The sequence below is a fragment of the Macaca mulatta genome, chromosome 9, assembly GCF_049350105.2.
Source record: "Macaca mulatta isolate MMU2019108-1 chromosome 9, T2T-MMU8v2.0, whole genome shotgun sequence".
Lineage (NCBI taxonomy): Eukaryota > Metazoa > Chordata > Mammalia > Primates > Cercopithecidae > Macaca > Macaca mulatta.
In genome coordinates this window covers 5331627-5355586 of record NC_133414.1, presented here as the reverse complement: position 1 = coordinate 5355586, position 23960 = coordinate 5331627, and the positions used below count along the sequence as shown (strand labels likewise).

The 23960-nt window shown below is 45.5% G+C and overlaps 1 protein-coding gene and 1 long non-coding RNA gene across 2 annotated transcripts; one reads left to right on the top strand and one right to left on the bottom strand.

The window, feature by feature from the left end:
- Window positions 1–1739: 1739 nt before the first annotated feature.
- On the bottom strand, window positions 1740–12920 carry LOC107000013 (uncharacterized). Its single transcript, XR_013397895.1, has 2 exons — window positions 10354–12920; window positions 1740–5781 (listed from the first exon to the last, which is right to left on the bottom strand). It is a non-coding gene; the product is annotated as an uncharacterized LOC107000013 (long non-coding RNA).
- Window positions 12921–13263: 343 nt separating this feature from the next.
- On the top strand, window positions 13264–21942 carry KLF6 (KLF transcription factor 6). The gene is made up of 4 exons (XM_015146365.3): window positions 13264–13560; window positions 16273–16846; window positions 18264–18387; window positions 18901–21942. Exons 1-4 carry the CDS (start codon window positions 13459–13461, stop codon window positions 18950–18952), a joined length of 852 nt encoding a protein of 283 aa, XP_015001851.1. The 5' UTR covers window positions 13264–13458; the 3' UTR covers window positions 18953–21942.
- Window positions 21943–23960: the final 2018 nt, after the last annotated feature.

Genomic DNA, 23960 nt, shown 5'->3' with positions numbered 1-23960 from the left:
CATTTCTTTAAACACATTGAAGTCTTTGTAGAAGAAGAGCAAAGTATTGACTGGCCGAAAAGTGCTACCAGATGACAGATAGAGATTTCTGACTCATCTGGGTGTGCTGATGGAAATGAGAAAGTTGCATGGAAGAAGATGAGACCTTCTAAATTGATCTAAGTGGGATATCTCTTTTATTCAGGAGGGGATTTCAGTTTTCAAGAAAAGCACCACAGAAATTGGGGCCCTGTACAAATTTGTCAGAATCTCTATGTGGGTCCTCTGGTGAAAGGATTCTCATTTAGTGTTCCTCTTGAAATACTAAGAAAGGTTAGAACTTTGCCTTCTCATTTCATCCTTTCTTTCTCTCACTCTTTCTCTCATCCCTCTGTGTTTAAATGTCTTAGGCTTATCAGGCTTTGTAAAACTCAGTACATTAAAATGGAAATAAAATATATATATATCTATTTTATATGCTAAGATAAAAGCATAACCATGAACACAAGTTTAATTAGATCATTTTGGAGTTCTTGAACTTAGTTGTTGATGACATTCAGGGCCTCTGGTTTAAGTTAAAGAACCAGGACTATAATTGTGTCCCCATTCTCTCCAGATCCCAGTGAAATAAAAATATAGCATTACAAGAAGAACCATATAACAGGAATTGAATAGGGAGTCACTACCATATACAAGAATTCAACAAGGTTCTAGAAAACAGAAGGTGGGTGGCAGAGGGTTACACAAGGTTAGCAGGCCAAGAAGTCTGCAGCCTGGGGGACACCGTAAGTGGCTTTCAGAAGAGGTAGGCCTCAGTCCACCCAGGAAGCCCAGAAATTTCTGTGCTCAGATCAGCACACAGACTGGAGTATAGGAGGTGGAAAGGGCTGAAGACAGAAGGGCAATTGAAATTCTATCTGTGGGGCAATTGTACCTGTCAAAACCTCACCCTCTTTCCCATTTTCTACCCATCACTCATGATGCTCAGGCATTTATGTTCCAGCAAAACACTCCTCCCAAAAACACTCTCCCCCAAAGAAACTAGAGAAAATGTTGGAGACAATATCTTTCATTGGTTAAATTTGCAGCCTGTGGCCAGCTACCTGCACACATACTCTAAATGATTTGCCCTTTACAGAGTCCTGGATAGAATTCCTACCATGAAGAGATCAGTCAGGACAAAGCCTAGGAAACCATAGACACCCAGGTATCACCAGCATAAAAGAACCAGAAATGAGAAAAACTAACCAGAAAGCCAAGTGAAACACAAAACTGAATCTGATCACAGTGGAATTATCTTCAAAGGCCCAAGAGAAATTTATACCAAAATTTCTATATTCAGTGAAATTATTAATCAAGCATATGAGAAGATTAAAAAAAAACTGAGAGTCAAAGACTCAGAAAGGCGACCTTCCACACATTCCTCAGGAAGTTACTACAGGATATATTCCAGAAAAACGAAGAAATAAATCTAGAAAATATGAAAATGAAATCCACAAAAAGTGGGGCACCTAGGGTCAACCTTGACACATGAGCTAAGCAAGCTTTGACTGGTTATTTGTAGTCTAGAGGCCTCTGTTCAACAGTCCAGTAGATTTTCCTTCAACTTCTTCACATGCAATGAAATACAAAATATCTGACATTTCTGAGTTGGCATATAATTTATCCCATGGATATGTATTTACTCAGGACCACATCACACATGCTGAGTTTCCTAAGTACAGACATTTAGAATGTGAAATTAAATCAGCTGTGACTTATGAAGGATAAAAGAGTCAATGTTTATTTAAATTTTTGTATGGGAACAAAAGAGAATGAAAATGAAGCAAAATCATTAATGGATTAAAAAAATTGTGTCACAACCGACAATAATTAGACAATACTTTGAAGTTCCATTTTTAACTCATGGATAAATTCTGTATTCATGCATATCGTCATTCAAGGATTCACTCACTCAGTTAAGTATTTATTGAATAGCTGGGAGAGTCCAGACATTATACTAAACACTGGTTTTAAGAAGGAATACGTACCCTCTTGTGTTCAGGCTGACAGAGGAGACAAGGACATAAAGCAATAACTAAAGCCAGAACTGCAAGAAGGTAGACACACCATGGAAATATGAGTAGGGTTCATTTGTTTATTTAAATAGTGTATTACATACTTGCAGGTGCTTCAAACCTGAAGACCATCTACCAGTTTCCCGTCCTTGTGAAATTTCCTTGGAAAATTTTTAGTGATTGCTAAGTTTTTAGAAGGCATTACTGGTAGTTCATTTTATTTAGAATACAGTTGACCAAAGTAAGATTAAAAGTATTCAGAAGCAAATATAACCATAACTTATTTAATTTACAGGGGTAAACTGTAATCTTACTTGCAATTGTCAGCTTCAATTCTTTTAACCCAGCTGTAATTTTTTTCATGTTCCCTACCTTTTTTTTTTTTTAACAACTTAATACTCAATGACGGGTTTTAGATTTATACCAAATGTATCAATCACCAGTCTTTGGCAATCTTCCCTTTTCTTTTTGCCTTCTTATAAAGTCTAACAGTTCTGAATCTTAATTTCTAAAGGCTGCTTTATAGACTAATAGATAACACTAGTACTTTTTAAAACTCTTAAGGTGAGTGCTTGCTGACATTTGCAAAGGGAAGAAAGATGCTGAAGACTCAATTACTATTTCCTAGCAACTGAGTCTAGGAGGGAAGAGAAATATTCACAAACAGCTGTAATACAAGACATAAAAACAACAGTACCCCTATAGACAGGCAAAAACTCAGGGAGTTTACCTCCCAAGCACCGTTCTGCAGGAAGTTAAATGAGTTGCATTTCCGACTCAAGCTATCAACTCTGTCCACTTCTGCACGTCCCATAGTGGCAATGGGATGTGGAGATGGAAGTCAATCCCTTCCCTTAGAAGCTCACAGACCTAGGAGGAAGGCAGAGCAATCCACCAAGACTGCAGGATCCATAGCGCCCAGGGAGACCAGTGCAGAATCCTCAGGATCCGCAATGAGAGCACCACGTGGTTGCTGCAGAAAGTGAGGGAGGACAGCAAGGGGGGTGCTGCTCAGGGCACTGGGGAAGTCCAAGGGACAGGTGCACAGGCTCTCAGTGAATACAAGGGAAGACACACTCCTGGCTAACTTAGAAGGGCATGGAGGAAGCAGCGGCATTCGGATGAGTGACCATCCCCATAGGGGTACCACAGCACTTCCTAGTGCCAAGGGCATCTGGCCCGAGAGCACAGTGAAGCACTAAAGTGTCCTCTGCAGGACTCGCAGCCCACTGCGGCCTCCTTGGAGACAGGACCATGGCTCACCTCATCTCCCTGGTGCCAAGTTCTAATGATAATCCTTGGAAACAAGTCTGCAACCTTCTCTTTCAATTCTCTTGGTTACTATTACACATCAGTGGCTGTGCCTCAGCCTCTGGGCTCAGAATCCCGGGTTCAAATCCCTGCCCGTTACTCTGTCCAAGGCTGCAGAGCTGCCCTGTGAGCTCCTGGACTCCCTCCTCCTCTACCGGCCGGTCAGTGACAGTCAGTGACCTGACAGTCAGTGACCTCTGGCATGTTAGTTCCTCTCCCCCACCTCAGTTTCCAGGTCTATACAGCAGAGATTATGGTGGCATTTATCTCAGAGGGTTGCAATGTGGAACACCCACTGAGTGTCACCTTTCCTTATGACCTTTCCTTAACAAGGCTGGGTGGCTGAGCCAGATAAATACTTCCTGTGCCTCGGTTTCCTCGTTACTCACAATGGAGGTGGTGGGGCCATCCTGAGGATTACATTAAATAATCCATATCAAGTTACTGGGAAATGCTGTAGTCTTCACACTTGTTTCCACTGAGTCTGGCTTTATGATATCAGCTTAAGATTTACTGTGATTGTCCACAGTCTTCTTACCTCTTGCCTATAATATCTTGCAATATTTAGTCCATTATTCTACTGCTAAGCACTATTGAACACACGTTAATTTATATGGTTTTGCTGAGTGTGGCAGAACAAAGAGATGGCCTCCCCGAAGATATCCATGTTAAGTCACTGGAATCTGTGGACGTGGCTTGACTTGGAAAACAGATCTTTGCAGATGTAATTAAATTCAGCAGGTTGACAGGGGCGTATCCTGCATTATCCAAGTGGCCCTATGTCCGATGACAAGTGTTCTTATAAGGGAAGTGAGAGATACATTTGACACCTATAGAAGGGGAGGCAGCAACATGACCAGAGGAGAGACTGCAGTAATGCGGCCACGAGAAGCTGAAAGTGGCAAGGAACCAATTCTCCTCTGGAGCCTCCAGAAAGAGCATGGTCCTGCCCATGACTCAGTGTAGATTTCTGGCCCCCAGACTCTGAGAGAATTCATTTCAGTTGTTTTGAGCCACTAAGTTTGTGGTGTTTGTTACAGCAGCCACATGAGACTAATACACTCTATTCAAGTACGAACTTTCTACTCTGACTCATTAGATGCCTTAAATCTGCATGCTATAGCTATAATTAGTTACAAAGACAGGGATTCTAAAGTTAACTCCAAAATAACCTGGCTTTAAGTCTTCCTCTCAACATCAACATAGGTTTCAACAAAACGGTTCAGTCGAAATTATGAGGCCCTGAGCATGGTGAGCAAAAATGCCAAGCCTGGAACCAAAGGTACCCCAGACAAATCCTGGCTCCTCTCTTCATCTCCCTTTCAGCTTCAGTCTCATCTGTACAGCAGGGTGTTCAATAGAAATGGCCTCCATGGTATGCTGTTAGGAGGAATAACTTAGTACCAAAGAAGGGCCTGTAGAGTGCCTAGAGAGCAGGTACAGGCAGCAGGCATAATTTTTAGCCTATCTTATAGGCTAGGAAACTGAGGTTTAGATGTGCTGGATAACTTACCCAAGTCCCATGGCTATTATGTTTCAGAATTTGGAGCCAGATCTCATTAACCAAGGTGCACTGCAGCAGGGCACCTAATGTTCCCTGCTCTAGCATATTTCCCCCCAACTTTTTATCAGAAACGTTTTCAAATATAAAGAGAAGTTTAAAGGATCAGTGAACACCCAAACACCCTCCACTGGGATTCGAAAATTACCATTTTACTATATTTGCTTTGTGGCATATAAATCCATCCACCCATGCATCAATCACGGATCCATCCTTCAAGCCATCTGCCCCTCCCTCCTCCTCCTCCTCTTCCTTCCCCTTTCTCTCTCTCTCTCTCAATTTCTTGAAGTTTCAAAGCATACAGTATGCCTTAGCATGCTTCCCCTCTGAACACTGCAGCTTGCATGTTATTACTGTGAGTTCAATATTTGTCTATGGCTCTCTTCTTTTTGGTGGGGAAGAGGGAGGTAAATTTGCAGATAGTTAAATGCACAAATCTTAAGTATCAGCCAATCAGTTTGGGAAAAATGTAATCTCCTGTGTAACCCAAACCTTTATCCAGACATTAAACATGCCCACCAGGTCAAGAGAGCCCCCTCATGCCCTTTCAAGTCAATCTCCACCCCTGCTCACCATGGCAACTGACATGCTGGTTCTTTTCTCTAAACATCAGTTGTGCATCTTCTAAAATGTAATCAAAATGAATCTTGCAGTAGGCATTCTTGCATGTGAGGCCAAATGCGTCTGAGACACACTCGTGTTGCTGCAGGCTCTTCTGTTGATGAGCAGCCACACATCGTACAACTCACCACATCTTCCGGTCATTGACTCCTGGACAGGCTCCAGTTTTTGACTATTGCGGATAAACTGCTATGAATGAGGTTGACCAAATCTCTTTATGGCCATATTCTTTTAATTCTTTTAGTTAAATGCCTGGAAAATGGAAGAACTGAGTCAGAGGATAGGTGAATGTTTAGTTTTATTAAAAACAGCCAGACTTTTTTCCAGAGCTGGTGGCATTTTGCCCTCCGACCAACAGTTGAGGAAAGTTCTGCTGGCTCATGACATGTCCTTGTCAACACTTGGTATTGTCGAAGTTCTTAATTTTAGCCACTCCAGTGACTTTTATTTCACATGTCCCTGAGGACAACAAATGTTGAACAGTTTTAAGTGCTTATGAGTCATCTGCATATCTTTTTTTGTGATGTGTCTGTTCAAATACTTTGCTTATTTTTAATTTTTTCAAAATATGTTTATTATTGACTTCTATATGTCATTTATATATTCTGGATACTTGTTCAATACTAGATGGATGTTTTTTGAAATTTTCTCTCAGTCTGTGACTTATTTATTCATGTTCTTAGTGTTGCCTTTTGATAAAGTTTTAAATTTGATGAAATCTAATTAATCACTTTTTTTAAATTTTTGCTTTGTGTTTCCCAAGAACCCCCCGTCATTATTTTCTCCCTTTTTTTCTTTTCTGAAACTTTTGTAGTTCTGCTTTTTTATGTACTCTATCATCTGTCTTTACTTACTTGTATGTATAATGTGAGGGGGTAGGGCTGAGTTTCTCTCTCTCTTTCCCTCCCTCCCTTCCTTTCTCCTTCCCTTCCTTTCTTCCTTTCCTTCCTCCCTCCCTTTCTCCCTCCCTCTTTCCCCCTTTCTTTTCTGTTTTCTTCTTTCTTTTCTCTCTCTTTCCTTCCTTCCTTTCTGTGTGTCTGTATGCCTCCTTTTTTCCCAGGTGTCCCAGCATCATTTGTTGAAGACTTTCCTCTCCCCATTGGATTTCTCTGGAACTCCACTTCTGATGTATGGAAAAAAGCCACAAGAGAACATTGCTTCCACCTCATTAACAAGAAAAACTCAGCTACTCTACAAAATCTTATTTTTCTTTAGCCTATTAAAGAGTAAAGGCCACAGGCACCCAAAACATGTGAAGGGAAATGGTGCCACAGATTGTTTTGCCTTTGGAAAAGTAGGAGGAGGAAGCAGCTTCCATTCTAATAATCTGTTAATGGGTAAGCCTGGGCTGGACCACAGTTTGGAATAAATGGGATCCCATTCTCACCTACAAGTTCTTCTCCACAGGCTTCTACCAGGTGCTCATGGGGAAGATCAGTAGGTAAGGCAGTAGGCCCCAGAGCCCCCACCTGCATCTCTAGAACCCTCCTCTAACGAAGACAAGCCTCTCAGTGCAGAACAGCAGGATGCTCCCTCAGGCCCAGGTCCTACATACCAAGAAGCAAGGGTCTTCTCTTCCCAGGAGAGGGGCAGGAAACTCCCTCCCACCTACCGCCTGTCCTCTGACAGATACAGACAGTTTGGCTTGGTGAAGGACAGGAGGCAGGGACACTGAGAAAGCTCTAGCCCCAAAGCACAAAGGCACAGGGCCATCCTCAGATCAGAACTGAAAACCCACCCTGCCCTCTCCAGGAACCCATCTCCTTCCCCACACACTTCCATCACAACAGGTGTGCAGCAATGGCCAAAGCAGGTGTGCAACAGGAGCACTGAGGGGCACCCAGGCACCCCAGTCTCCATGTTAATCGCAAGGCAGCAGCAGCCCAGTGCTGGAGAATTTTAACAAGTCTCTCACGCATGGAAAGGAACTACAATGACAAAACCAAAACCTAGCTCAACTACTGACTGACCAGGTGGACCCAATCCCTACACCAGGGATTGGGAAATTATAATCAGCCAGCCACATTTGGCTTGTCACTTGTTTTTGTAAATAAAGTTTTAACGGCAGACAACCATGGCTATTCACTTACTTGTTGTCTGTGACCAGCTTAGGGCTACATTGGCAGAATCAACAAGTTACAACAGAGACCCTGTGGGCCACAAAGCCTAAAGTATTTACTTATGTGGCCCTTTACAGACAAAAGTTTGCCAGTTCCTACCCTATAAAGACAGCTGGAGAGAAGGGATGTGCCCATTTTCAGGAGAAATTTCTACTTACGCAAGTCTCTACTATTCTGCTCAACATATGTTCAATTTAATCAAATGTTAAGAGCCACACAAAAAGCAAGGCAAACAACACATTGTTAAGAGACAATCAATAAAATTCGGCCCAGAGATTAACAAGATACCGAAACTATCAACGAAGGACTTTAAAATGGCTATGATTAAAAGATTAAAATAATCTAGTGGGGAAAATGTAGACAATAAAAAGATGGGGAACTGCAGCAGAAAGAAACTATGAGAAAGAATAAAATGGAAATATAAGCAATACAACAAAATACTATCACATCTAAGGAATCCCTTCAACGGTCTCATCAGCAGACAGGATTCAGCATAGGAAAGAATCAGTGAATTTGAAGGCAGGTCAATAGAAATTATAAAAAAGAAACATATTCAGGAAAAAAAATGAAAAAATGAAATGGAGCATCTGAAATCTGTGGCACAATATATCCAACTGTTAAGCACATGTGCAACTGGAGTTCCAGAAGGAGAAGAGAAGCAGAATGGGACAGAAGACATATTTGAAGTTGCAGTGATCAAGAACTTTCCAAGATTTAATGAAATACAACAAACCACAGATACAAGACCTCAGTAAACCACACAGGGATTGCTTTAGTACCTTTTTGAATTTTTTTTTTTAAGTGTGTAAGAATGATGGTATTTCTGAGCTCCATATTCTGTTATATTGATTTAACTGTATCTACGCCAGTGTCACACAATCATGTTCAATTTTGCTTTTTTTTTTTTTTTTTTTTGAGACGGAGTCTCGCTCTGCCGCCCAGGCTGGAGTGCAGTGGCCGGATCTCAGCTCACTGCAAGCTCCGCCTTCCGGGTTCACGCCATTCTCCTGCCTCAGCCTCCCAAGTAGCTGGGACTACAGGCGCCCGCCACCGCGCCCGGCTAGTTTTTTGTATTTTTTAGTAGAGACGGGGTTTCACCGTGTTAGCCAGGATGGTCTCGATCTCCTGACCTCGTGATCCGCCTTACTCGGCCTCCCAAAGTGCTGGGATTACAGGCTTGAGCCACCGCGCCCGGACCAATTTTGCTTTAAGTCTCGAAACACATAATATAAAACCTTCAGCCTTCAGGACTGGTTTAGGTATAGCTCTCTTCAGCATTTTCTATACATTTTTAAATCAGCAGGACAACTTCAACAAAAAAGCCTGCTGGAATTTTGATGGGAAGTGTGTGGAATGCACAGACCAACTTGTAAAGAATGGATATCTTAACCACACACGTGGTATAGCTTGTACCTGTGGATATTTCACAGGGAGCTCCTTCTGGAGCCACTATTGTGAGGTGAACTTTACAGCTCTCCCATTTTACAATTATATTTTTAGAGAGGGCTACTAAAACTAAGGTCTTAGATAGAAGTTCTCCCCGACCAATGCCCTAGAGGTATCCTGTCCTTGTATTTATTATCTTGCATATGTTGATAGTAAAGTTCAACATCTTTTGAAAACTATCAATAGGGCATTTTCCTTCATTATTCTCAGCACAAATTGTTAAAGAGTGAATCCACTACACCTTACACGTTATGTAGTAACCCTTTTTTTTTTAAGTAAAAAATTCATCTACCTCCTAAAAAACGCTACAGAGAGAAAAGGCAACTCACTATTTAAACAGAGCTACCTGCAAATGAGACAATTAAGAAATGAACATCATGGGGCCAGGTACAGTGGCTCATGACTGTAATCCAGCACTTTGAGAGGCCGAGGCAGCAGATCACTTGAGGTCAGGAGTTCAAGACCAGCATGGCCAACATGGTAAAACCCCATCTCCACTAAAAATACAAAAATTAGCTGGGCGTGGTGGTGCATTCCTGGAATCCCAGCTACTTGGGAGGCTGAGGAAGGAGAATTACTTGAACCCAGGAGGCAGAGCTTGCAGTGAGCCAAAATTGTGCCACTACACTCTAGCCTGGGCAACAGAGGGAGACTCCATCTCAATAAAAAAGGAACATTTTACACTTACATAGGACCTATCATGTAAACAGAAGTACTTTCTTAACAATTGTATTTTGCACACCCAAAATAAACAGATGAAATAAAAGGTTAGTTTGCTCCAGAATAGGCAATATACTGGTACAGACAGACACCAAAACCAAAACAAAAAAAAAAAACCAACAAAACTGGCTTCTTGCCCCAAAGTTGGAACATTCTCTGTCAGTATAATTAGGGGGCATTATTTGGAATTATCCTCAGAACAGATTTGTAAGACTTCCCCTAAGAGTCCATCTTGAATGACCTAGAGCAGGAAAATCAAATGTACTCAATACCAACATGTCATCCCATTAATTTTTAAATTACATTTAAAATTAGGTTTCAAATGTATACTTTTATTTTTGAGAGGCAGCAAAGAGAGCTTCCTGGTATGAAATAAATGAGTGCAGCCCGGAGGCCTAGGAGGAAAGGGAAAGACAGTGGAGGAGGGCAGGGAGGTGTAAGCGGGGACTGAGGAAGTAACACCGGGGTGCAAGGGGGGTGAAATGGCCCCCAGGAATGTGTAAAGGAGCCACCGACTGTCACCCAGAAGAATCTTTACCTCTTGAAGACAGTGGCAGAGACTGGAGCGGCTCAAGGTGAGCAGAGAACGAGGGTCACGCCCAAGAAATGGAGCTGACTATGTTCTCTCCAAGACTGCGAGAGTGAAAACAGAGCAAGGATCTTCAGCGAGGAGCAGGAGGAGGAAGCACCTGGGGGGTTACTGGACAACTCGAGGTCCAACTCTGTCTCTGATTTGCTTTGTGGCCTGCAAAGTTGATTTCATTTTTCTGTCTGCATTCACTCATCTGTTAAAAAAGGGGCGAGGGATTATCAAATAATTATCAAGAGCAAACTTAGAAATGGCTAAATGTTGATCAAGTAAACATTGCCTTCAATTTATTGAATGACTATTATTTGCTACCAAGCAGGGATTTTAATCCATTATTTCTTCTGATTATACCAAACTCATTCTAACGGCCATTTTAATCTCCTATTTAAATAACGTGACCAGGGACATGCGCACAGGGTGGATAACTAGAGGGTAAAGTTCATCATCTTTTTATATCCTGCCATACTTCCCCCTTCTGAATTAATCTGGCCCTCTGTGATTCTTTGTTGCTCTTCTTAAAAAAATCAGGTGCAGCTATTAGTGTTCAGATGCAATGCATATATTCTTTGTCACATCAAAGAAAATATTTTTTCACCAACTGGTTACATCCAGTTGTGGATGTAAGGTACTAGCAATAAGGACTTTTGTTTTCAAACATCAGCACTCTCCTGGCAGCCTACCTGTGCCTGTTTTGTAAATTTCTGTGTACCAATACCTGGCCAGTCATAGGGTGTGACTAATATGTGTTAAATGGTTAATGAGTGCAGCACGATGCCATGGGATCTATTCTATTTGAAATTTAGTGTTCATACGTACCATGTTTTTAAATTTTTTTTTTTTTCTGAAAACGACAATGCCTATTGTACTGTATCTGCATTATGACTAATCAGGTTCCCTCTTGTAAAAATAAACGATATAATCTTCATACTGCCGGACAAGGTATGTTAAGAGACAAGGATGAATTTAAATTTTATACGAATGTGGATTTATTAAAAAACATTGACAATTAATAATTGTCCCAAAGATAAGCTGGGACACCCGCTCACCAGGACGCCCACACACCTTGCAGAGGCAGCCATCCTGGCCTCTCTGGCCCACACAGAGCCTTCCCCTTCATCTCCGGCTCCCCCTGATCCAGGGTGCCTGGCCCTCAGCGGGGGACTTGCTCCACACTCCTGCTTACTTTGGAACTAGTGGGGCCAAGGTCACAAGCGCTAATTACTGAGCGAACCCTGCCCCCAACACAACGGCTGCCCAAACGCTCTTGGCTGCCAGTTACTGGGGCCCGGTCAGTGGGCACTTGGGTAAATCTGTAGATGGTTCAAAACAAAGCCATTTGCATTCCTAGAAACAGTTAAGGTACAGGTCCCCAAGGAGGGCTGGTCCTGGCTCTCGGTTGCTGGGGTAAATGTGATGAACACTGGCCAAGAACACTGTCAATTCACTCTGCACAACCTTCACAGCCCACATACCACAGGTACAAGACAAACCACCCTTCTCCACTCCAGACTCACTAAGGTCCCCACCTAGTCTTAAGCCACAGGCTTCTGCCGGACTCTCTAAAATTAAACATACAAAACCCTTTTTTTTTTTTTCCTAGTCCATTCTTTCAAAATGTTTAGTGTCCGTTAAACTCTTATTTTGAAACAAAAACTATAATACAGTTACAATTCAGTTTCCCATTTTGGATTTTAAAATGCTCTGGTTAGCGTTCTCGACATTTTTCTTAAAAATCAACATGACGGTATATTTTCGGAGATAATTTATATGGAAAAACACACACACACTAAATGTCGGCTTCCACCTAATTTAAATTGTTTACACATTCATGGGAAAACCTAGCTGTTAACCTTGGTGAGGGCTGAGATCGCCCTCTACAAGATAAACACGTTTCTCCCAATTCCAAGGGGAGCCTGCGTGCTCCCCTCCCCCACTCTGGTGGACCTGAGGACAGAGGGGAGAGAAGGGACGTAGGAATCGATGGGGACAGAGAGGGGCTCAGGGATGGAGGGGGACAGAGAGGGGAACCCCAAGGTTAGAGAAGAGAGGGGGACCGGGGGATGTAGGGGAACAGAGCGGCGTAGAAGGGGACAGTAGGGGACGGGGCGGCCCCACGCGTAGAAGGGGACAGTTGGGGACCGGGCGGCTCCGGACGTAGAAGGGGACAGTTGGGGACCGGGCGGCCCCGGGCGTAGAAGGGAACAGCTGGGGACTGGGCGGCCTCGGGCACAGAGGGGGACGGGGGAACGGGGCGGCCCCGGGACCTGACGGCCGAGAGAAGCAGGACGGGGCGGCCGCCCGCGGGGTGCGCTGCCGGAACCGGGACTCGCGCGGCGACGGGGCCCGGCTTGGTGACCCGGACGGGCGCGGGGTGGCGGGACCGGGCAGCAAGGAAGGGGGACTGGGACTGGGGACGGGCGACGCGGCCCGCCCGGGCTCTCCCAGCCCCGGATCCCTCAGCCCCGGCCGCAGGTGCAGCACAGCGCTCGGCCGCGCACCTCACAGCGCGGACTCCTCCGGCGCGCCGCCGCCCGCGCCTTATATACCCTGCTAAAAATAGCCTGCGAGGCCACTCTCCAATCAGAACGAGCAGAGTTCGAATTGAACCAATGGTGCGGGCCGTGATGGAGAGTCTCGGTCACGCCAGGCGGGGCCGCTGTGTGTCGCCGCCCGCGATTGGCCGGAGCTGACATCATCGGCGCGCAGCCCCCGGGCCGGGAGCCACGGGATTGGGCCGCGCGCGGGGCGGGCACGGGGCGAGTCACGTGGGGGGAGGGGGAGTGGGGGGAGCCAGGCGGGGGCGGAGGGGGAGGCTGGCAGCGGAGCTTTGAATAGGGAAGTTTTGCAGGGGTTACGTTTGCAGTCAGTCCGGTGTTTGCAAATATTGTGTGGGCTCCGCGCGCTGCGGGCTGCGGGAGGGTCCGGCCGGGCGTCTCTGCGAGCCTGGAGTTTGCATGAAACTTTCACCTGCGCTCCGGGGAGACTTTCGGCTCCGGCTCCCACCGCGCGCCTCGCCGCCCTCGCGACCGCGGGCTCAGTCCGACCCGGCCCGACATGGACGTGCTCCCCATGTGCAGCATCTTCCAGGAGCTCCAGATCGTGCACGAGACCGGCTACTTCTCGGCGCTGCCGTCTCTGGAGGAGTACTGGCAACAGGTAAACGCAGCCGGCCGCGGTTCCCTGCGGGCGCCGGGGTAGGGGGCGCGGGCCGGGGCGGCTGTTTGGGGTTCAGACCCGGTGCTCCCTGCGGTCCGCTGGGCCCGGGCCCCGCGCTGTCACCGGGGGATCGGGCGCAGCGCCCCCTCCGATCGATTCTTCAGCCCGCGAGCAGCGTCCGCCCAGGGAAGCCCCAACTCCCGGCGCAGCCCGGCCAAGCCCCTGGCACGAGTTCGGAGCCTGTCCCTGCTCCAGGCGCCACAGCTGGAGCTTGTCATGGGGACCAACTTGCTCTGCCTGCCAAGGTTTTTGTTTTTTGTTTTTTGTTTTTTTTAAGATTTTGTTTTTGTTTTGCTTTTTGGTGCTTGTACATAACGGCTTTTTTTAAAATATCACATTTTGCCAGCAGAACGTAGACCAGCTCTCTCATTTATTTTTAATTTTTTTCGTTTTTTAAAACTCTAGACCATTTCCAATGTGTTTTCCCCTCTTTGGAATGCCTAACATTTCCCCTAGATCTGCCTTATTTGTCTTACGTGCTTCTCTTGTTGACCAAGAAAAATAAAAATAAACAAAACTGTGTACACTCCAGTGACTTGTCAGTCTTGTGACAATGAGCCCGTCCAAACTGCTTCAAGTCTTAGCTTGGGAAAAAGGACCTCGGTTTCCGACGTTGTCGTAGAACTGGAATTTGGGGGCATTGGAAATTTTAAGAAACTTACCATGTCCCTGTGCTTATCGGTAGCATCGCCCGAGGGGAGAGAGACTGACACTCGTCCCATTGTCTCTCCAGCGATCGCAGGAGGGTTTACTGTTGTCTCCCTGCCCTGCTGTGCTGTTTGTTTTTCGTCACAAAGTGAATTGCCAGATCAAATAGAGGCTGTGGGTTTCCAAGCCTCGAAAGCTTTAAGGAGGATGAAATGCAGGGTGTTGCAACCTTCACACGCCTGCTTAATTGTTCACAATCCTCTCCTGCCTTTTTCCCCCTCCCCCTCTTGTTTTTTTTCTCCTCAAAGAAGCTGCTCCCTGGGACGTGATTGAAATTGATCTAAGTAGTTTCCTTCGGGCATTTGGGATTTGGGCAAACGGCCAGACCTGGCTCCTGGTCGCCTTCGGAGGCTTTTAAACTCTCCCAGAGCTTCGTTCAGGTCCCGGGTGCTCATCAGCGTAATGGAGATTTTAAATTAGCCGGATTATTAAAGTTTAACAAGATCTCCATAAATGTGCTTTTCTTTTTTCTTTGGAAAATCAATTAGATATATCGCTGCTGCCCCTCTTCAGAACGCTGTAGTGTGCATTGTAACTCAGACGCCTAGTTTCGGGGGAAAGGGGAAACCATGATTTTCCCGTGTGCTTGCTCACACTGGCTGTGTGCGAGCCTGGGGAGGGGGAGGGATTGCCTGTGGCAGGAGAGAGGCACACTGCTAAGTCAGCCTGAGCCCCCGGGGTGGGCTGTGCTCAGTATAGTCCCTGCCCGGAAAAATGATGTGCTCACCAGAGCAGAGTGGTGTAGAAACTGAAATTTGTAGAATTGCCAGTAGTATAGACAACCTTATATGGACATGCAGGCAACTGATCCTCGTGAAAATCAGGGCAGACATAATTTAATCCTAAAATGTTTCCTACCATTTTTCTTTTCCAGTGGCTAGAAAGTTTGAAATGGTGGGGAGAGGGGATGCTGATCTCGGCAGTTGTAGCTTCTTGAAAGGTTGGTTGCGGGGCTGGGGAAGGGGCGCTGTCCATGCCACACTGCATGTCCATTTGAACTGGGTCCTTATTGGGCTGCTGATCAGAATTTCAAAAGGAAGTCTCCTTTGGCATTGCGTGAAAGAAATCAGAGTGATGACTCATGCAGTTGTACTCTTGGCCAGTAGATAAAGTTCTTGTTCATTGTGGGACTCCCAGCAGGGCCGTGGAGTAATTTCCCCTTGCATCCTTCACAATAGCAGATGGCCATGCTGGAATTATTTCTGCACTCCTGTTGTTGAAGTTCCTTGTTTTTCTCTGACCACTGTAGAAGTAATTAAAGTTCTGTGTCATGCAAGGGCCTGCACTTGGGAACGGCATTCTGTGAAAACACAGGCGGTCTGGGTTGCACGGGAAATGGGTGGTTTTTCTGCAGCTCCATTCGATGCCCCTGAATACAGACAGCTGCTGTCTCCTCTCCCCCGAGTGTGGCCCTGCGTTGTCAGACGTGTCCCCAAGGGGGTCCCTCAGAACACGCTGTGTGCCGTGCAGTCTTTTTTGTCCTGTTGTGTGGGTATCTGTGGGGTGTGAAGGGTGAATGGCTGGGGCTTTCCTTAAAACACATGGTTCTTGACAATGTCAGATAATCTGGTTGAACCTGTTGGGGGGGTATGTGTGTGGGGCCGGTTCTCTTCCTGTGGTTTCATGAGAAACATCAACACTGGTAACTACAACAAAAAAAAACCGGCTTAGTAATCATCACTCATTGTGGCCGTTGACCCAACATTGGGAAAGCCAGGAGAGGTTTCGCCCTCTGACTTTTCCTCTGAATTCTTACCATTCTAGAAACAGATTTCCTCTAACTTCCGTAAGGACATGGATGCTTAATTATGAAAGGTTTAGCCCCTGTAGTGATCGGGCAGCAATGTATCTGTCCTTCATTCTTGCATGTTTTTGGAAATTGCTTTTGCTTTTACTTTTGGTCGCCATAGCAATCACGTGCCTTCTCTGGTTCATTTTGCACAGACCTGCCTGGAGCTGGAACGTTACCTCCAGAGTGAGCCCTGCTATGTTTCAGCCTCAGAAATCAAATTTGACAGCCAGGAAGATCTGTGGACCAAAATCATTCTGGCTCGGGAGAAAAAGGAGGAATCCGAACTGAAGATATCTTCCAGTCCTCCAGAGGACACTCTCATCAGCCCGAGCTTTTGTTACAACTTAGAGACCAACAGCCTGAACTCAGATGTCAGCAGCGAATCCTCTGACAGCTCCGAGGAACTTTCTCCCACGGCCAAGTTTACCTCTGACCCCATTGGCGAAGTTTTGGTCAGCTCGGGAAAATTGAGCTCCTCTGTCACCTCCACTCCTCCATCTTCTCCGGAACTGAGCAGGGAACCTTCTCAACTGTGGGGTTGTGTGCCTGGGGAGCTGCCCTCGCCAGGGAAGGTGCGCAGCGGGACTTCGGGGAAGCCAGGTGACAAGGGAAGTGGCGATGCTTCCCCCGACGGCAGGAGGAGGGTGCACCGGTGCCACTTCAACGGCTGCAGGAAAGTTTACACCAAAAGCTCCCACTTGAAAGCACATCAGCGGACGCACACAGGTCAGTGCCCACGCGGGCCCCGGAGGGCGGCCGCTGGTGGGCGCCACTGCACTGCACCAGCCCTGGAGGGAGCCAGGGCTGGCTCCACGGGATGTGGTCAGAGCAGACAAATCCTCACTTCCTCAGATGTTTTCCACCAAAGCATTGGGTCTTTGTGGAGCTCAGAGTAGAATCCTAAAGACTGGACTTTTGAGTTGGATAAATGCGTAACAGTTTTCAGATTAAACAAACAAGAGACTAGATCCTTTTCTCCATGGACACCCAAACCTCCACCCCCCGTAGCAGTGCCCGGGTTCCGAGGCCGCTGCCCCTTCACCGGTGCACACGCGCGAGGCTACCTCGAGTTGCCCTTGGGTTTCCTAAATGGAACTCGGGTCAGGACAGAGGGTTGCTGGGCAGCATGGAGTGTGTGGGTTTGATGCTGATGACCCGAGGCCCAGGTGGGACCGGCCTGCTCTGTTAGCAGCAGCATTGATCAGCGGGTGTTTCCTGAGAACCTCTGTGTGTCTCATGCAGCCTTTGTTTCTGATACCGCTTGAAACAATTTCTTAATGAAATGCCGTACCTTAGGTGAAAGTACTATTTTGAAAATACCTTGACATATTTCTAGGATAATTGGTGAGGAATCAGAAAATTTAGAGCTGGGAAAGGTCTTAACGATCACGTGATGCAGACTCTTCTCTTATCAGTAGGAGAGCAAATTGCTGCGAGTCAGTCCCAGACAGGCTTGGTGACAGCTGAGATTGAGATCCAAGTGGCCTGAAATCCAGGCCCAGGCCTGTCTCAGCATACCCTAGGATTGGCTTGGCAACTTTGTTTTCTCAGGTAGCACTTGTAGTAAATTCATATTTATGATTTGACCAAGGAATGAAGTGAACCCGGTTGTTGGATTGCCACTTAGAGAATGATTCCAGGGCGTTGCGCTGGGGCTTTCCAGAAGCTCCTCACTGCAGCTTTGTAGAAAGGTGACTGTCCCTGAGGAAACTGCAGAGACTCATTCCATAGGGAAGTGAGTAGGAAACAGAAGTGTGTTTGGGAGAAACAGTTACCATAGAGAAAGCAATAGAGAAAGCCTTTGCGGGGGCCGTGGGTCCGGCAGGCTGACACCTTGTCCCGCAAGCATTTTGCTGGTCTGAGTTGTGGTCATTCTTCACGTTAACTTTGATTACAGCACCACAGGCCTTGCCGAAGCCGTGTCCCTCGGACAGCAGTGGGAGGCCTGAGACTGGGTCAGGACAGAGCTGCTGTTGTCTCTCCGAGGCTGCCAGTTGTAGTCCTTCCTTGAAGTGTGTTACCAATGCCAGAAGCCACTGGGTCCCTGACCTCGCATCCCGTCACTGCGTGTGGGGTTGAATTTCCCCCTTCTGTCTGCGGGTCAGTGAAGTCACGGGCCGCTTGTCCTGTGCTCTCTCCGCAGGAGAAAAGCCTTACAGATGCTCGTGGGAAGGGTGTGAGTGGCGTTTTGCAAGAAGTGATGAGTTAACCAGGCACTTCCGAAAGCACACCGGGGCCAAGCCTTTTAAATGCTCCCACTGTGACAGGTACGTGCCTGAGGACGGCGCTGGGCAGGGAGCGTGGGGCCTTGGGAATGTGATGACCAGGGTTATGTAGGCGTGCAGGGCACATGGGAAGGAAGGCACACGGTTTCCCATGTGTGAACGTTTCTTTTCAAGCCTGGGACTTTTTAGAAAGTTTCTGGTGTGCTCGTTGGCCGTGGTTAGGAAGAGCTGTTCCAGGTACACCTGACACTGGAGTCCGTTTATTGATAGTGTTTGGAAATTGGCCTTTCAACAGTTTTCGTATTTGAAGAATTAGAAATGAAGTCCGTTCAGATTCTCCAGAGAACCTCCGGCCACTGATGGGAGACATTCTTAATTCACATTCCTATCAGTTGGTGTCTCCTGTCCCTGAAGACACTGATGAGGCTTGGGAGGAGAATCACATCTTTCCCTTCAGGGGGTTAGGCTGGGCAGGGCAGGGAGGTGAGGGCGCTGGTCCGGAACACTGGTGAGGGTTGGAAACCTAACTTCTGTGCTTCTGATTTGCCCTTGCAGGTGTTTTTCCAGGTCTGACCACCTGGCCCTGCACATGAAGAGGCACCTCTGAGGGAGCAGAGAGGTGGATCCTGTAGGCTAAAAGGCTTCCAGGCTGAGAGCCGGCCGTGGAAGGAGGGATGCGTGTTCCAGCCAAAGCATGCCGTTCTGCACCCTACCCAGTTGCCTCCAGGGCCTCTCCTTGGAAGGTCTTTTGAGGGCTAAAACAGTCCTGTAAGAAGCGGCATAGCACCCGTGGTGCATGGTATGTGGGTGATCCTGGACTCGCCACTGGTACCCGACCTTCCAAGTGGCGCCTAAGCCTTTGCCGTGAGCATGCGCACTGAGAATGTTAATGGTTGGGTTGATTGTATGTTGAGGATCTATTACTGACTGTATGATGAGGCCAACTTTTTTTCCTTGTGGTTAGCAAGACTGCAAGAGATGGAAAAAAAGTAGTTTGAATGTTTTGTGTGTAAAGAGTATACCATGAGATGAGATGACCACCAATCATTTCCGGGGGTGGGGGGAGGGGGTGTCTGCACCTTAGAAAAAAACAAAAATCAAAAAAACAAAAAAACAAAAACAAAAAAAGGAAAATCTTGGAGGGTGGGCGTGGGAACTCAGGACCCCAGAGTGGCGAGTGGTGTGGGGAGGGAGAGCCTCTCTCCCCGTTTTCTGCGTGAGAGGAGCTCTTAGTGTCTGGTGCAGCTATTAAATGTGCAATGTGTCAAGTAGCTTGTTCTACACGCTACAACATAGCTCATTTGTAACCCATTGTATAAGCTGTGTATTTACAAATATAACACAACCATTTAACTTTTCCTTAGAATACAAAAAGTCATGCATGGTCTGGGGAACTATATGCTTTTCCATTTTTAAGTCAGGACTGCAATACTGATTCCAGTTAATGAGCAGCTAAGATCCAGTCTGTCTAATACAGTGACCCCTAGCCATCCGGGCCTGGCAATCTACAATTTTTTTCCCCTCCGAGTTTGTAACACTCCCCTTCCAGAAAGGCATTGTGCAACACAGGATTATTTTTAAATGCTTCTGAATTTGAAGTAACTTTTTGGAGAATTGTGTGATGCCCTTTGAAGAAATTGGACACGTATTAAGTGTCACAAAGCTGGGGCCGGAAATTGGTCTAATGTTTCATTAGACTAAGAACCTAAAATTTTTCTCAGTTGGGTGGATAAAACCACTAACGCTTAGAAACTGTTTTCTCATGCAGCTATGTTTCTCTTATTTATGCCTTGAGGACTAATTTCTGGTTTTCTAGCTGTTAATGCACTGTTGACCTTCATAATGGTGCCTTACGCAAGCGATCCCTTATGTGGGGGTCTCATACAGGGGTGTGGGCGATGCATGCTTAATTAAGGCTCTTTTTTCACCTGGCAGTGTACTGTATCAACATATAACACAGAAAAAAAAAATCTCTTTAAGGTCCTCCTTCACAAAAACATAGAGTGAAACTCCCTTTACATGTCAGTATTTGTTCAATACTTTAGACAACTTGACTGTCAGTGTTCAAATGGAAAACATGAAAATGGAAAAATCTGACCAATTCTGCCACCTTGAGACTTTCATATAGACCTTGCACAACAATTGTATAGATCACACACCGGCTGTGTTTAATATGTAACATTTTCACACATATTAAAGATACAGAAGTATAAAAAAATAAACCCAATGTTAATGTATTTGCTTAAAAGGCACAAGTTTCACATATCTGTCTAGCTATCTGTTGGTAATACAGAAAGTATACTACTTTTTTTAAAAGTGGGCAGAATTCTTGTGTATGTATATTTGTGTGTATAGTATGTGTATGTGTGTGTATATATATATATTATATATATAGATAATATATAAATATTTTTTTTAAGGAGAAACTAGAATGTTTAGCTAGAAAATTCCACAGCCTGTGAAGAAGTATTTCAAAATGGCCATAAAGGAGGTAAAAATGAAAACTATAACCTAACTTTTATAGAGGCTTTATCTTTAATTTAACGATGTACGGAGGACTTTCTTGCTTGAATCTGTTCCGGGCTGTCCGCTCTGTCCATCAAATGGGCAGGTCTGGAATGGGGCACCTTTGGCCGTTCAGAAGGGGCCTGAACAGAATGCTGGAACCCAGGCTGGACTCGGACACACTAAGGTTTTGATTTTGAATTTCAGCCTTACTAGATGATCTAACCTAAGAGTGAGCTAACCACAGGGATTCTTTTGTAGAACACTTTTTATGCAGAGGAAGCTATTTTTTCCAGCATGTAGATTCTTCCAGTTTTTCCGAGGGGTAATTTCCCCGAATTGGCATACCACAGTGTGGACAGCTGATATTTCACCCAGCTGCAGGCTTGTGGGTGTGGCTCTTTGCTTTATATATATATACACACATGTGAGTCTGGCTGGGCTGGTATTTTGTTTGATCTTCCTGGAAATGAGCAATGACTAACGCTCACATAACTGGTTTTTTTTGGTTTTTGTTTCTTTAAATCTGAGCTGATGAATACATTTACCTAAGGAACTCATTTCATTTTCCTTAGAGGGGAAGTGCAGTTTTCTTTCAGCAGTTCGGAATCCAAGCACTTGATTTGCTGGGTTTGGAAAACTCCTTTTTTGGCCTTCTGTGTGCTTAGCCATAACAATTCCATTAAGCAAAGAAGGTAAACAAAAGACAAAAAAAAAAACTTGCACTGGCTTGTCTCACTTATGAAACACGTCGGAGCCGTTTGCCTGGGTGGGGCTGGGTACCGTACCTGTCAATGCCTGTGATTTTCATAATTAGCACGTACATAAAGAAGTACATTCTGTTCAGGTGATAACTGAGCCTCAATCAAGCAGAAACTTTTTGCTTGAAATTAAAAAAAAAAAAATTTCTATTAGTGAAATTTCTTTTTTTTTTTTTTTTTTGGAAGCACCCTGTTATCTAAAGAATCTTTGTAAGATTTTTGTAAAATTTTGTTTTACAAGATTTTATTTGAAATTGTTTTTTGCAAGATTGTTATATTTCTGTATGAATGTATTTTTTATTGGAATAACATAAAAGAATTCTTATCAGCATCTTGAGTCTGGTTGTTTTTTGGGGGAAGGGGGTTGTTGGAACAGATTCCTGCTGCATTAATCACCCTGGGTTCCTCCTCAAATCTCCATCGTGCAACCCTGAGAACCACTCACCTACCTCAGCCCCTTCCTCTCACTTTCCAAAGCCTGCCCTGGGAGCTGGAGAGGATGTCGGGCGAGCCTGACGTTGCCCTCCCTGAATGCATCGAAGACTGTTCTCCAAGGACTGACAAAAACAGCCCCCAGGCTGCGGGCACTGTAGAGAAACAGGCCGGGTTTTATCTTCCATTGCTCAAGCCAGGGAATGCATTGCAGAGGCATCTGCGCGATGACAAACTTGAGTGGTTCCCTGCCACTTCTGTGCCCCCACAGCCTGCTCCAGTTCTGCAGCTAGAGCTGGGCCTGCCTTCCCCAGCCAGACCTGCCGCGCACCTGGCTGAGGCATGTCTGGGAGGGGTGGAGGAGACAGGGACTCCAGGCCAGAGGGCCGTTCTCACGACCTCAGCCCACTGGCAGTGAAGGAAGGCAGAAAGTAAAAGATGGTATCATTGCCAAATGAGTTCATCTCTTTTTTTTTTTTTTTTTTTTTTAGGCCAATGAGATATATTAAATGTAGAGTTTGTTTGAAAATAGGCAGCCTTTAGTTATGTAGAGCAATGTTTAGCAAGTAGCCTCAGCTTTGCTTTACTGTGTGGACCAGGACAATTCGATCCTTGTAGGAGTCCATTTTCAGATTACACCAAGCCAGCCAGTAGCAATGGGGTAAATCAATGTGTTTCCGTGGGAACCAGCTTCTTAGTGTGACAACAAGGATACTCTGGGTGGCTTAAGTGCTCACTCCTCTTCATAGCTCTTCATTTTGCTAAACGCGGGGAGTTTACAGTGGTTGCTTTTAATTTTATAATTAGAGAGGGGATGTTAAGATGTGTGCCCAGATTAGGAGTTTTAATTAATTCTCTTTCTATAACTGTGGTAAAAATGTCAGCAGTTTGGAGGGAGCTGTGGTAGGGCAGGACGTGGGGAGCAGACGACAGTATTGCCAGGATTCATGGGTGTGTTCTACCCTGAAGCACATGTCAACATGACTCACCGTTGGAGTGCCCCGACTGTACAGTCTAAATAAAGTCCTGATAGTCATTCTCGGCTACTATTAAGACTTGACCACTTTGTCATGGAAAGACTATGCGGGACAGCTAGGTTATGTTCAAATAAGGCTGTTAGGAGCGCTGCCATGCAAGGAGTCGGCTGCAACCCTAGGGTATTTATAGAAGTATAAAAAATTTCAGTCTGCTTAACAAATTTTTTGAAACCTAGCTAAAAGAAAGGAAATGTTCTAGCTTGAATGAGCTGTGTGCTTTGGACAATTTGCTGAGCTACACCGACCCTCAGTTTGCTTATTGCTAAAATAGTTAGGGCTAGGTCACATGTATCCAGCATTCTCTACAGCACTACAATTCTGTGGTCTGTAAGTACAGGGTGCACTTCAAATTACACGTTCGCCATCTTCAGAGTGCTGGCCTCAGCTCGAGAAAGCTTTCTCTTGTGCTACATGAAAGAACTGTTGAGGAAAACGGTGCTCACATGGAAAATAGGACTTTCTCAAATTGCCCTTTGCCCCTCTAATTACAGTTAAGTTATTCAGACAGTCGTTGCGTTACAGCATACCATTTTTTAAATTAAAATCACCATTTTTGAAAAGTGCTATTGTAGCCATAAATGAACCCAAAGTCTCCCGTTTCCCCACTTTACCAGCTCCATTCCCTATCCAAGCTGACCTGAGTGCTCAAAGGACAGCAGAGGCACTTGGAGGAGAGTGCCTTCCTTTTGTGCTGTAATTGCTATGGAGAAAGAACACAGCTTTCACACCTAACTCCCCTCTTTTCTGTTAATATTATGCCACCAGGAGCTACTTTTAAACAACCATCCTTGCCAAACGGAATTACTTTCCTAGCAAAATTTCATGATGATGCAGATAATGATATCTGCGTCCTACTTCTTGTGCTGTAGATTGCGGATCC

Bases quoted from the DNA above. Each gene is read 5' to 3' on its own strand.
- KLF6 (XM_015146365.3), top strand. From the start codon at position 13,459: ATGGACGTGCTCCCCATGTGCAGCATCTTCCAGGAGCTCCAGATCGTG. The intron at 16,847-18,263 runs GTCAGTGCCCAC...CTCTCTCCGCAG, and splicing joins ACATCAGCGGACGCACACAG to GAGAAAAGCCTTACAGATGC. The intron at 18,388-18,900 runs GTACGTGCCTGA...TTGCCCTTGCAG, and splicing joins AAATGCTCCCACTGTGACAG to GTGTTTTTCCAGGTCTGACC.